Raw genomic sequence first — 12,656 nt, 5'->3', positions numbered from 1 at the left:
AGCTATAAATGACAGCAAGCACCCTCTTCATCAAAACAACAAAATAAGGACTCAGGCCCTTGACAGTATAAATTCTCTCCATCTAGTCAGGAAAAAAAGGTGAATTATTTCTCTCCAGTTACCTGAACAGTCAGGAGAAATTCCCGAAGCTCCCACCTGCTTTGGACACTGCCTGCCCTTGCCTACCCCATGCCCAGGTATCAAGACTCCACCCTCCGGCCCCTTAACCATGCACTTCATTGCAGACCTCTTGTCTTGTCCCCGGTTCCTCTTCCCATGCATCTCCCACCCTACAAAGGCCACAAGCCCCTGCAGGGTGGGGACAAAGTGGTTTACATCAGGGAAATGCCTTTTCTAAGCCGGAATCATTTTGTGACGCTTACGAGAGACCACATAAAACACGTTTGTTGAATGTATCAGAGCACTCGCAGCCACAGGCTCTGAGGGTTGGGACAGCCTTCAGAGGTCCTCGGGTCAGGCCCCACATATTAAAGATGAGGAAGCTGAGGCCTGAAGAAGGCTGTGGCTTACTGTTTGCTGTGCTAACCCCAACAACACCCTCCGCTCCTTGTACTGCCCTGCATCACGCCTGCCCATCTCTGTCCCCACACTGGGAGCTGTGGCCAAGAGAAACAAGGAAGTCAGTTACCTTCCCCAGTGGGAGTGGTTCCGGATCCAGGTGCTGGGGCTGCATTCTAGTCCATACATCACCGTGTCCCCATAGTCCAGAAAGGGTTTGTTCAGTCTGAGGGGTAGGGGGTAGGGTGGGCATACAGGAAAAGCAGAATGTCTGGGTTAGACCATGACAGTAAAGAGACAAATGGAGCTACTAAGACATGGACCAATCTCCACCTGCCACCCTAGGGGACCTCTGAACCTCTGAGGACCATAAGTGGGGTATACATATGTATGTGTATGCACATGCATGCATGTTCGTAGGTGTACAGGTTCACATACACAGAGGGCAGAGTGGATGTCACTCTCTTCGTTTTTACTTTTCAAGATAGGACCTCTCACTGAACTGTAGCTTGCCTACTGTGCTAGAATGGGTGTCCAGGAAGCCTCAGGGCCTTCCTGCCTGCCTCTGCCTCTCCCATGCAGGGACGTCAGGAGCTCAACTCTGCAACAGCTTCTTTTGTTAACCTGGTTACTGGGGATCTGAACTCAGATGCTGAAGCCTGCACATTAAACATTTTACCAAATGAGCCCCTTCCAACCCCTGGGTCACAAGTGTTAAGTGAACAGCACAGAATCAAAATCCACAAGCACAGACTGTGGTCTCTGCCCACTGGACAGCTTAAACTTAACAGATAGCAATGAACCCCCCAAAAGGTCAAAAATAACAGTGATAAGGAGGAGAGGCAACACCGAGGACAACGTCCTGCCCCAGCTGGGTGACAGGCCCAGAAGCGCTGCCCAACCGACTTTCAGACTGCTGAAGGGCCCACGCTGACAATCTCCAGCCCTCAGGAAGTGGTTCGGGGCTCTCACCTCCGACACAAGTGATGAGCGCACTTCACCAGGATGCCCATGCAGTGCACAGCCACGATGCCAATCACCAGCAGGCTGAGAGGGCCCAACTAGGTTGTAGACAGAAGGGAGAGAAGAAGGCAGAGTTAGGAGAGAGCCCAAAGGAGACTAGATGAATGGTGTTAAGGAACTTCTAGGAACAGAGCTCAGGGCAGCAGCAGAGAGAAGAGATCCAGGAGACTGGATCTGCATGCAACCTTAGCACTGGTCCAGCCACTTAATCTTGTGGAGAACAGTGACCTAAGATAAGCTCCTTCTGAGATTGTCTTGCATTCACAGGGCAGAAGTCCTTGGCAGGCTCTGGGATGAAGCGGGAGGGAAAGTAATCTTGAGGGCCATCAGCGAGGTCAGCACTGGGATGGTCAATGTCTCTGAAACCATGGTGACACTGGGCAAGCAGGTTACGTGGGTGAGTCAGAGGGAGGGCAGGACTGTCAGCTCATGTCACTGACCGGGGTTCACCTGATGCACAGCGTTTGAAGAAGGAACGTCTGGAACCCTTACCAAGAGGCCTGCATTCTTCACTGCTAGAGGCAGCCCCAGCAGCCCGGTGCCGATGTTGCCTTTTAGCAGGTGGATCAGGGTCTGGAACCATCTGAGGAGGAGGAAGGCAGGTGGGGATGGTTAACCACAATGCCAGCCAGTGCTTAGCCACATGGCACCAATACAAAGAGCCTAGGCACATTATCTTATCTCATCTTCCGACAACCTTGGGCTGTTTTATTTCATAGATGAGGGACCAACCCGTCCAAGGAGCACATTGTTTTATTTGTTTGTTTATTTGTTTGTTTGTTTGTTTAGTGGGGGTTGTTTTGTTTGTTTGTTTTAGACAGACTCACTAGATAGTCCTCTAACACTCTAACAGTCAGTCACACAATACAAGAGACTCGACATTCCTACTGGGCCACGCATGGACAGTCAAAACTGGAAACCCCACCCCTACTCCATCTCAAAACAACAGAAAGTTCCTATTGGACTTTAAAAGAAACAGATGCCAACTGCTACTGTGGACCCAGGCTAGAGAAGGCCATAGAGGGCTAGTGGGTCCCTGGGTTACCCCCCTGTGCCTTAAGGGCAGGTGTCCCTCTGAATTTGTATAGCCTGCCCCACTATGCTGTGACTTAACATAAACCCTCTCTTGGGTCCTCATTCATTCATTTTTTTCACTCAACAAACACTATATTAAGCTGTATACAGTGGGTACACGGTGAGTCCGATATGAATGCCAGCTTCTAGAGATTCATAATATATCGAGGAAGACAAAAGACTGAGGGGCTCGGGGCCAGGGCCAGGAAGAGTTGGGGCAGGTGAGTGGAGGGCAGAGACCTGAGGCCGGCCGGTGAAGTGGAAGGTGGATAAACACCACAGGTGAGGAGAAGCAGGCCCTGCTGAGGAATAAGGTGCACACGAGCCATGCGGTGCCTTAGGCCCATGGGTTGTGGTGACAGCAAGGGTGAGTCAGGAGGGCCCCCTTCTCTAGAGAAGGCAGACTCATCCCAGATCACACAGAAGTGCGCTAGCTGTGGCCTGTGTTTGTGTTTTGTTTCCCTGTGACAGAGGAGGAAACAGCTCGACACTCAGCCTTCGGTCACTCACCACTTGGCCCTGGGCACAAAGATCCCTCAAGACTGGCACTTCCATGAAAATCTGCATTTGGCAGAAGTCAAAAGCCAACAACACTTGCGGCCCACAAAGGCCCTTCCCTCAGGTCCACCAGGAAGGAGATCCAACATGCCATCCTGGTATCTACCTGCCATTCTGGGACCTACCACCAGGAAAAGGCCTTTGACTCCCAGGAGACATGTGCTTGCTCCTTTGCACTACTCTGAGGCCACACAGTCCAAAGGCGTTAGAGGCAGCCGGTGGCCAGGAGATAACGGGCCTGTTAAATCTATCTTGTCAGACGAATGTTTAACCCACTTAAGTGCAAAGGTAAACCTGTACCACACACTCCCACTTCTCTGAAGCCTCCCCAGAATGCCATTCTGGGAACTGTCGGCTCAACCGTCCTGTGAGGTAACGGGACAAGGGCAAGGTGATCCCAAAGTCCCTAACTTGAGAAACATCAGGATTCTAGACCACAGGTCAGAATTGCCCACAATGACGTCCCCTCCATAACAGGTGGGTATCAGAGTATCACCTCCAAGTCTGTGACATTCTAGCCATCGTGCAGGTTAGCTTCTGAAGACAGAGGGGAGAAGCCTACCAGGCCCTTCTAGTTTTCGCTGTGTGTTGTCAGTAGCTCTTAGTTTTTGGTCCCAGGCCTTTTTTATTTATTCTCTGATGAATTAAGGATTCCCCCGTATCTTTGCTTATGTAGGTTCTATCTGCAGATAAACTATATTTTAAAATTTATAATTTAAAATAATGCACCTAATAGTTTAATAAAAAATTAAAAACGGGAATGGCACTGTATCACTTTAAAAATTTTTTTTAAATTTATGTATGTGTATGGGTATTTTGTCTGCATGAGTGTCTGAGTGGAGTGCCCTCAGAGATCAGAAGAGAGTGTCAGATTCCCTGGGACTGACTGGAGTTACGGACGGTTGAGCCATCGTGTGGATGCTCAGTACCAAGTCTGGGTCCTCTGGAAGAGCAGCAGTCATTTAGATCTCCAGCCCTTCATTTAAAAAAAAAAATTTATGTCTGTGTGTACACATGTGCATGAGTGAGGGTGCCTTAAAATACCAGAAAAGGGTATGGGATTCCCTGAAGCTGGTGTTGCAGGGAGCTGTGAACAGCCCACTGTGGGTGTTGAGACCAGAACTCAGGCCCTCTGCAAGGGCAGCAAATGCTCTCAACCACTGAGCCAGCGTTCCAGCATCACGTCCCCCACGGCTGTTTAAAATACCTCCTTAAAAAAGTCTCTTCTGACAGAAGACAGCTGGGTGTCTGTTTCAATCTCTGTATGTCGTGTTGCTTTGGTAGAAGTCTAGGAGAGACTGTGCTCTCCCTAGATGTGCAGCCGGAAAAGGAAGGGACATTTTAACGCCTCTTCAACTATGGCAGTACTTCTGACGCTGCTCCAAAATGAGATGCATGGGTTCTTTATCAGCTGCGGTGTGGAAGCTGAACCTCCCACAGTCTGTGTCCTTAACCCACTGTCGCTGCTGCTGTCTGCTGGAGCCCTTCCATCATGCACGATCTCCTAACACATGTGGAGGTTCCCGGCTCCTGAGGCACAGGCTCACCTGTTTCCTTGTATAAGCTCAAAACCTCGCTCCTGAAGGTTCCCCTTGACCCCATGGGGAGTGGGCACACAATGCTGGCCTGATACACGGGTGACTTACCCGCTGTGCTTGATTTTTGGTCTGATTGTTTGTTTGTTTGTTTTGGGGGTTTTCTTTCTTTCTTTCTTTCTTTCTTTCTTTTTTTTTTTTTTTGGTTCTTTTTTTTCCGGAGCTGGGGACTGAACCCAGGGCCTTGCGCTTCCTAGGTAAGCGCTCTACCACTGAGCTAAATCCCCAGCCCCTGGGGTTTTCTTTCTAATTTTGCTTGAAAGCTCACAGTTCATGGGAGCCACAAGAACATGGCTAGTGGGGTTTTTTTCCTTGAGTTAATGGGTTCATTTCATTTTCAAGGGAGATGCTAAATACTTGGGTCTGAAAAACCTAGTTAGCTGGTTGTTCTTTATAGTAAAATAAACCATTTCTATGGGGGGTGGGGAGAAAAAGAACAAAAACCCCAGTTGGTTCAGTTGACAACTGGTATCTGGTATTTTTTAATTAGACTACTAAGAGCCCTGTGCTAAAGGTTGCAGCTTAGTGAGAATTAATGATCTCTCTCTTATCGAGGACTTCTTTGGTCATTGGAGACAGGGTCTCACGCATCCCAGGCTGTTCTTGAGCTCCCTATGTAGTCCAGGATGACCTTGAGACTTCTGATCCTCCTGCCACCGCCTCCTGTGTGCCACCTCACTGAGTTTATGTGTTTCTGGGAATGAGACCAGGGCACAGTGCATGCTAGGCAAGAACTCTGCCACCAGAGCTGCAGTCAACTAACAAAACAAAACAAAAAAACAAAAAACCCTGGCCTTTTCATTCTGCTCATACGTATCTAGGACAATGGGGGCAAGGGGGGAAGTAGCATGAGGGGAGGAAGCTGCAGACGCACACTGCCCTGCATCCTTGTGCACTTGTGAAGAGATCGAAAGGCAAATGGCATCTGGGCACTTTGAGGAAGGGACATGGTGTTGGCACCCCAGAAGCTCTGCAGTTCGTATTTGGCTGTTCCAAGGCAGCAAACGCCGGAAGCTGCTGAGCTGGGATAGAGTAGTTCCTAACTACTCAACAGGGCAACCAGAAAGAAAATGTGCCCTATAGTATAAATGGCCCTACTGTGTGCAAACTGCCCTCCAGTATTAACAGAAACTGCCATCAATGCTCTCAACGGCTCCACGGCACCGTTGTTAGGTGAAAATCACTATTACTCTGTCACAGAAATGTCTAAAGTTCCTATTTGCACTCACTATTTTGGGCTTTTAACTGAGCCTTTAACTTCTAGAATAGTCGGGTGTGGTTTTAAGCAGCTCTTCCAAGGTACTTTGCTCCTTAATAAAGTAGATAACAGGAAGGATAAAGGCTTCAAATCATGTCCCTCACACCACCTTCAAGATCAATAAGGGTCCTCAATCAGCATTGGTCCACCTGGCATGTTTCCTGTCTAATTGCCTGGGTGGATCCTGTCCCCGGACTGGAGTGACCAATACTCTAAGACCCAAGTGAACACTTTGCCCTGTATCTTGGGGAATGTCCTAATACAAGCCGAAAGAAGGAACTGTCCACTTGGCTTGATTTGCAAGAAACCAGGGAGCCTGATAAAGGTGAGCTTGAGGACAGCCCAGGCACATATCCTTGGATGGCTGACCTAGAGCAGCCATTCTGGTCTTGACTAGTTAGCAGGACTTGACTTTCAGAGAAGTCTCTACAAAAGTGAAAATTTAGACTGTGCACAGAAAGCACTGTGCAAACACGTTGATGAGTGGAAGAAGTATTTCATAAGCCCTCAAGAGACCTTCTCCACACTGATGGGACAGACGAAGTCAGAGGGAAGACAGAAAGGGTGCCCTGGCTGTCTCCAGCTGTCCCACAATAAGTAATCTTTTCTACCAGCTGAATTTGCAAGTAAGTTGGGATCTTTAACAGTAGGCTGTACGGGACACAAGCTAAAAAGCCAGAATCTTTGTGCTAATGGTAGCAAGAAGCCAGCCATGAGCCACCATTTTCTATGCCCACCTCAATTCACAGGGGAAAACATCCCTCCCAGGAGGAAGTACAGGCAGAGGGTACATCCCCCAAAAGTCCTCTTGAGTTTCCACAGTCCCCTTGGGCTGCCAAGGAGAGTGGAGGCATGAGGCCTTACACCAAGACACACAGTCACCCTCAGTAAGTCTCACAAAGGACACTAGAAGCATGACAGCTGAGATTGGGGATAAATGATAGGACTGCCAAGGACAGGGGCATGCTGGGAAACTCAGAACAGAGCCCCTCCCTCTGAAGGTTTCATCTCAAGGAGTGAACCTCACACAGCCAGCTCAGTTTTCCACTGGGCTTTTCAACTGGTCCTTACATTGGGAGAAACTTGGAACCAAAGTGGATCAAACACGGCCCAGATGAGACTGGGGTTTCAGCTGCCATGTACAAGCTGCAGCCCCCTTAAGGAAAGTGGATCTCACTCCTACCAACTCTTAAGGGTTCTTAAATACAGCTGCCCCTCCCTTCCGACATTTCTTCATCCAGGTGCCGGGATAGGAGTCCCAGGAGGCTCTGCCAAGGAGGAGCTAATGGGGCCAGGAGGCATCCGACAATTGGTTCTGGCCCAAGACATTATGCCACATGAAGCTTTTAAGTCCAAGCTCTTCCTGGCCACCAGCCTTCAGGAACTAACAAAAAAATAAGCAATGACTAGGGAGGGCAGAGTCCCTTGCTGGCACTGCCGTGGATAGCCTACTTTCCTCTGTCAAGCAGGGAGTATGTAAAATGGGGAGGCGGAAGCACCAGTTGCTCCATGGAGACTTGGGGACAGAAAAGCCCACTCCGTGGCAGGGGGTCAGAAGTACTCACGTCATGCTACTGTTCTCTCCTAAGCGCTGGTAGGAGCCGGGGGAGAAGCTCCCGAGGCCTTCAGATGGGCTCTCCTCGGGGCTCACGTCAGTGGAACTGTAGTCATGATAGTCTTCGTTCCGAAGCCTCTGTGTGGACATGGTAGCTGGGGGGACAGAGGCAGTGCTAAGATCTCCAGTAGATGGGGCCTTCAGCTCCAACTGTGGGGCAGGCTCAGACACAGAGGCAGACATTGTCACAGCTGCTCCCGGTGACGGATGTACTATGGAGTGAGTCCTGACTAGAGTGCCCAGTATCAATCAAGGAGAATGCGAGAGGCACGAAGTCCACAGGCAGGCTGGGCCTGCTCGCCCTCTGCCTCCCCACCTTCCCACAGGGTGCCCTGCTCATAAATTGCTAAATTCATCCCAGGGCACCTGAGCAGCACCCATGTGAGGTGATGCTGGCTGGGCAGGGCAGGCTGATGCAAGCATGCACTTCCAGGTAGCCTTCCCTGGTCTTCTGGTTGAGCTCGCCCGCACCCTCTTCTGAGCTTATCTTTTGGACCTCAAACAGTAGTTAAATCACACACCTATCAGTGAGCTATCAAGAGACATGAACCCAGATGTTCCTTGAAGTGTCTTTTTTATCCTCTGCCTTCAGCAGAGGACATGGTTATAGTCATGAAATCCCCTCTGGGTCATCCAATTCTGCTTCAATTTTACAGGGTTCCAGACCATAAGAAAACATCAAACAAAAGAAAACACGTTCTTTCCCACCATGAGCTCAGCTCAACCTACAATCACCTGTTAAGAGAATCTCAATGAAGGATTATCTAGATCAGGTTTGCCTGTGGGCATGTCTAGAGAATTGAAGATTACTGATGAGAGAAGACACTGCCCACTATGGGCAACACCATTCTTTAGGGAAAAAAAAAAATTCAAGCTGAGCACAAACAATCAAGTGAGCATGTCCACATTCACTTCTTTCTGCTCTCGACTGTGGATGCAATTAACTGTTTCAGGTTTCTGCCACCTTGACTTCCCTGCAACAAATGGATTATAATTTAAAATTGTTAGTTGAGCTAAAGCCTTTCTCCTCTAAGCTTGTATGCATCAGGGCCTTTCCTTCATCACAACAAAAGGGATGAAACTAGGACAGAATTATCAGGAAAGCTCACCTTCTCCCTATGGGCTCTTCTTGCCACCAACCTGACTGTTGGAAAATGGTGTCTGAGCACAGCTCAGAGGAAGAAGAATGGGAGCAGGAGAGACCCTACATTTGTCTCAGTAGCTCCTCTCCACAATGCTGTATCAGGACTCAGAAAATGATATCCCAAGGTGCAGTAGAGCACAAAGTACACTCTGGCATGCCAAGCACTTTGAACTAAAGGAGACCTGAGGACTGCAGAATCTGCCCCAACAGCAGTCTGTTGACTCTCTCTTGTCCCATGCCTCCCTCCCAACCTCTGTCCCTGAAATGAGTCTCAGAAACCAGACTTCTCCCCTAATCTGTGACAAAAACCCAAAATGGCCACTGTGTCCCTTCTGCCTTCTTAGTCCTGACCTAAAAGAAAGGACAGCTCCACACAGGCGGAAAGGATCTGAGTGGCTGGGCTGGCAGGGTGTAGCTCAGTCAGCTTCCATTACCACACACTCTGTGACCAGCCTTTCCACACAGCTGCCCACGCTTCAGCCAAATTACAGGGATTACAGACATGGAAATGTAAGCTCAAGATTGACTCTTGTTCCCCCTGGGTTCCTCCATATTCTGAAGGCTCCCATGTCACATAAAATGCTGACTAAATAAACACTTGCACCCTTATTAACCCATCTTATTACAGGAGGGTTAGCTGTGACCTTCATGATGGAGAGGACGGACAGTGTCACACCTTCTCAGCCCTATGCTTTCTCTTAAATTTTTATAGATTTGCTCATGTTTAAAAGGTGGTAAAAGAACTAGCCCTCCCTGAGGAGTACTGCTGAGGGATGGTGAGGGTGTATCCTCTCCACACGGAGCTGGGGAAGGGAAGAAGGCGGGCTTCTCTCACTTAGGTGAAAGCGGTGGAGGCCCCCAGAATCCTAGCCTACTGTGAAGAAGCTTCACAGGTCTCCTCAAAGCCCTCGTTGTACAGATGAAGGATCTCCCCAAAAGATGGAGGACCTGTCCTGCTAAATAAATAATAAGTAGCAAGGCGGGAAGTATCTCTCCTTCCTGACAGCCTGTTGGTCTGGAAATGTCTACCGATGACAGTGCCAGATACTGTGGGGACTAAATAGAAAAGAGTCAGCTTCCTATCCTTCAAGAATCTGCAGTCAAATAAGGGTGGGAAAGCACATTAAAAATAATCAATAAAAATGATCAATAAAACCCATCCTTCACTTGGGCGGGAGAGATGGCTCAACGGTTAAGAGCACTGACTGCTCTTCCAGAGGTCCTGAGTTCAAATCCCAGCAACCACATGGTGGCTCACAACCATCTGTAATGAGATCCAATGCCCTCTTCTGTTGTGTGAAGATGATACAGTATACTTATATATAATAATAAAAACAAACAAACAAACAAAAAAGCCATCCTTCTTCATCAGCTCTCCCCAGCATGCAGACACCAGCCTGACTCTGAAATGCTACCTCAGGGGGAGAGGCCAGCTTTCCAATTGCTGCCTCAACATCAAGTACAAGAGGATGTCTCTCTGCCCAGGGCTCCCCTCTGGGGATGCTAGCACAAGAGCAATCCAGGGAAAGTCACAAAATCTCCTACCAAGCACAAGTCAGGAAAGGATCTGTGAAGCCTCCCCAGGGTAATGCAGGGTGCAAAGTCAGCACAGGGCCTGTCTTAGTCCACTTTCTATTGCTGTAACAAACTACCTGAAACTAAGGAATTTATTAAGGATGCACTCACAGTTCTGGGGGTTCAAGTATCTGCTAGGCTTCCCTCAAGGTCTCATACTGCTTTAGGCATGGCAGAAGAACAGAAAAACAGTGGGCAAGGGAGGAGGAGAGGTCACAAGAATGGAGGAGGAGAGGTCACAGAGTGAGAAGAGACCCAGGGGAAGAGACACACTCACTTTCTAATGGTCTGTTAGTTACTAACACTCGCTGGGCGACTACATTAATCCCTCCGTGAAAGTGGAGTCCCATGGGACTCTTAAAGACCCTGCCGTTTCTAAATACCACCACCTGGGGGGCTGAGCCTCAACATGACTTTTGGTGTAGATAAAGCACCAGTAACCCCAGAGAGGAGCCTCCCTACCCCACAGCCTCCAGTGAGTCTCAGGGTTCTGCTACCTCACGTGGGGCAGAGATTCGAGCACACCCGGGGAGAATAAACTCACAAGTGGACCAGGAAAGGAAAACCCGCCAAGCTCACCGATGTAGAGAGCTGAAAACCTCTGTCACTGAAACAGCTTCTACGTCGATGTGCACGCCCAGGGGCCTGGGTGTGAAGCTGGTCTCTGCCACCAGGTTGCTTGGTAACCCTGACCAGTTTTCTCTCCTATCATCTTAGTTTGCAAATGTAAACAGAATGAGAAGTGCAGACTGGGGCTCCTGTAGCTCTGATGTTCCAACCAAAGAGTGTAACTACTTATGTGGCCATTGGGTTATTTCTAGTGTCTTCCAACACAGGGGATGCATCTATACAGAACCTTGTATGTGAACTGTAATGTTACTGAAGACAGATGATGGGAGAATCCTCCAGCCTCTTCCCACCCACCACAAAACCACTGTGACTAGGAACACTGGCACACACCTATAACCCCAGCAGTCAGAAGATTACAAATTCAAAGCCAGTCTGGGCAACATAGTGAGACCCTGTTTCAAAAACCTAATTAAGCCAGGTGTGGTGATGCACATCTCTAATCCCAGCACTAGGGAGGCAGAGGCAAGTGGATCTCTCCACAGACTCTGTCTTTGGGGGCTGCCACATAGATTAGACTTGTTATTTGGGACCTTAAAGATCCCTCACGCTGAGACTGACAGGTGGAAAGAAGGAAGGAAATATTTGCTTGCTACAGGAAGAACTTACTACTATGTTTGCACAGTTGTCCAAACAGACAAGACCAGCCTGGGAGAAGACGTTTCCCAGGGCTGGGGATTGCCTAGCATGCATGAAGTCCTGGTTCTATTTCCAGGTATGGGAGTACAGCCTGTACCTTAGCACTCAGGAAAAGGGGAGAAGGATCATAAGTTCAAGGTCATCCAAGGCCTGGGCTTCAGGAGACCGCATTTCAGAGTCAGAGACAGTGAAAAAGAGGAAGGAAAGGGGAGGGGACAGAGGGATTCCATCTCTGGCAAGGCTAGGCAGAAGCCCTTTCTCAGTTGGTACTTTGGGGAGGGTGGACACAGTCACCCCATTCTATACAGGACTTCTTCTTCCTCTCCCCTGCTGTGCCAACCTCCCACTGGGCTCCCTTGAGGAAGCTTAGCACCCACACTAACGACTGCAACTACTGCCAATCCCACCCCCCTCGGGAGATTTAATGGGACCTGTTAATGTTGAAATGAGGGTTGTGTAATATGAGAAAGTTGAAGCAAGCCTGTCTTTCAGGCTCTCGAGTATAGCAATGGCTTACAGACTGTGTGTGGTCCATCAGCACAAGGCAAAAATCTCCAACCAGCAGTGCTCACTGGGGGAGACTGAGGCAGGATTGTTGAGATGGGCTGCAGAGAGAAAATGCAAACTCAGTGATGGAAAGTGAACCCTGTACCCGCCAGAATAAAAATCATACAACACCTCATGAACTTATAATTTTGTATTGTCTAAGTGTTACAGTGATACTACCTTGGAAGGTCTTCAGTTAAATGTTAAGGCCAACAAAATTACGGCTTGAGCTTTTGGCTGAGAGCCAATGTAAAAAATACAAAGAAACAAAGGTTTTTTTTTTTTTGTTGTTGTTGTTGTTTTGTTTTTGCTAGATTTTAATGTTATCCTATTAAACTTAGAAATGAGACAAAATGCGCATTCTTATCTATTGGCTCAACCCAGCCACTGCAAGGAATCCTTATTTTTCTTTCTTTTGGACTCAGGCTCTCCTCTCTCTGCAACCCAGATTGGCCTCAGACTCCATTGTCCTGTGTCAGCACT

The 12,656-nt window shown here is 48.7% G+C and overlaps 1 protein-coding gene across 3 annotated transcripts in view; it reads right to left on the bottom strand.

Annotated features, from left to right (window-relative positions):
- The window catches only part of Slc36a1 (solute carrier family 36 member 1), a 38,316-nt gene that overhangs the window by 15,412 nt on the left and 10,248 nt on the right, over positions 1–12,656 (bottom strand). For 2 of the 3 annotated variants that reach the window (XM_008767659.2, NM_130415.2), the window contains 4 exons: positions 7,593–7,737; positions 2,035–2,125; positions 1,492–1,580; positions 650–745 (listed from right to left, as the gene is read on the bottom strand). In XM_008767659.2, coding sequence (XP_008765881.1) covers positions 650–745; positions 1,492–1,580; positions 2,035–2,125; positions 7,593–7,732 — 416 coding nt within the window. In that variant the 5' untranslated portion in view covers positions 7,733–7,737. Of the gene's footprint in view, positions 1–649; positions 746–1,491; positions 1,581–2,034; positions 2,126–7,592; positions 7,738–12,144; positions 12,233–12,656 lie in introns of all 3 variants that reach the window. The other variant, XM_063268355.1, reaches the window with a different exon arrangement.

Source organism: Rattus norvegicus, chromosome 10 (assembly GCF_036323735.1).
Source record: "Rattus norvegicus strain BN/NHsdMcwi chromosome 10, GRCr8, whole genome shotgun sequence".
In the NCBI taxonomy this organism is placed as follows: Eukaryota; Metazoa; Chordata; class Mammalia; order Rodentia; family Muridae; genus Rattus; species Rattus norvegicus.
The sequence above is the reverse complement of the archived record's forward strand: the minus strand, read 5'-3'. Positions and strand labels throughout refer to the sequence as shown.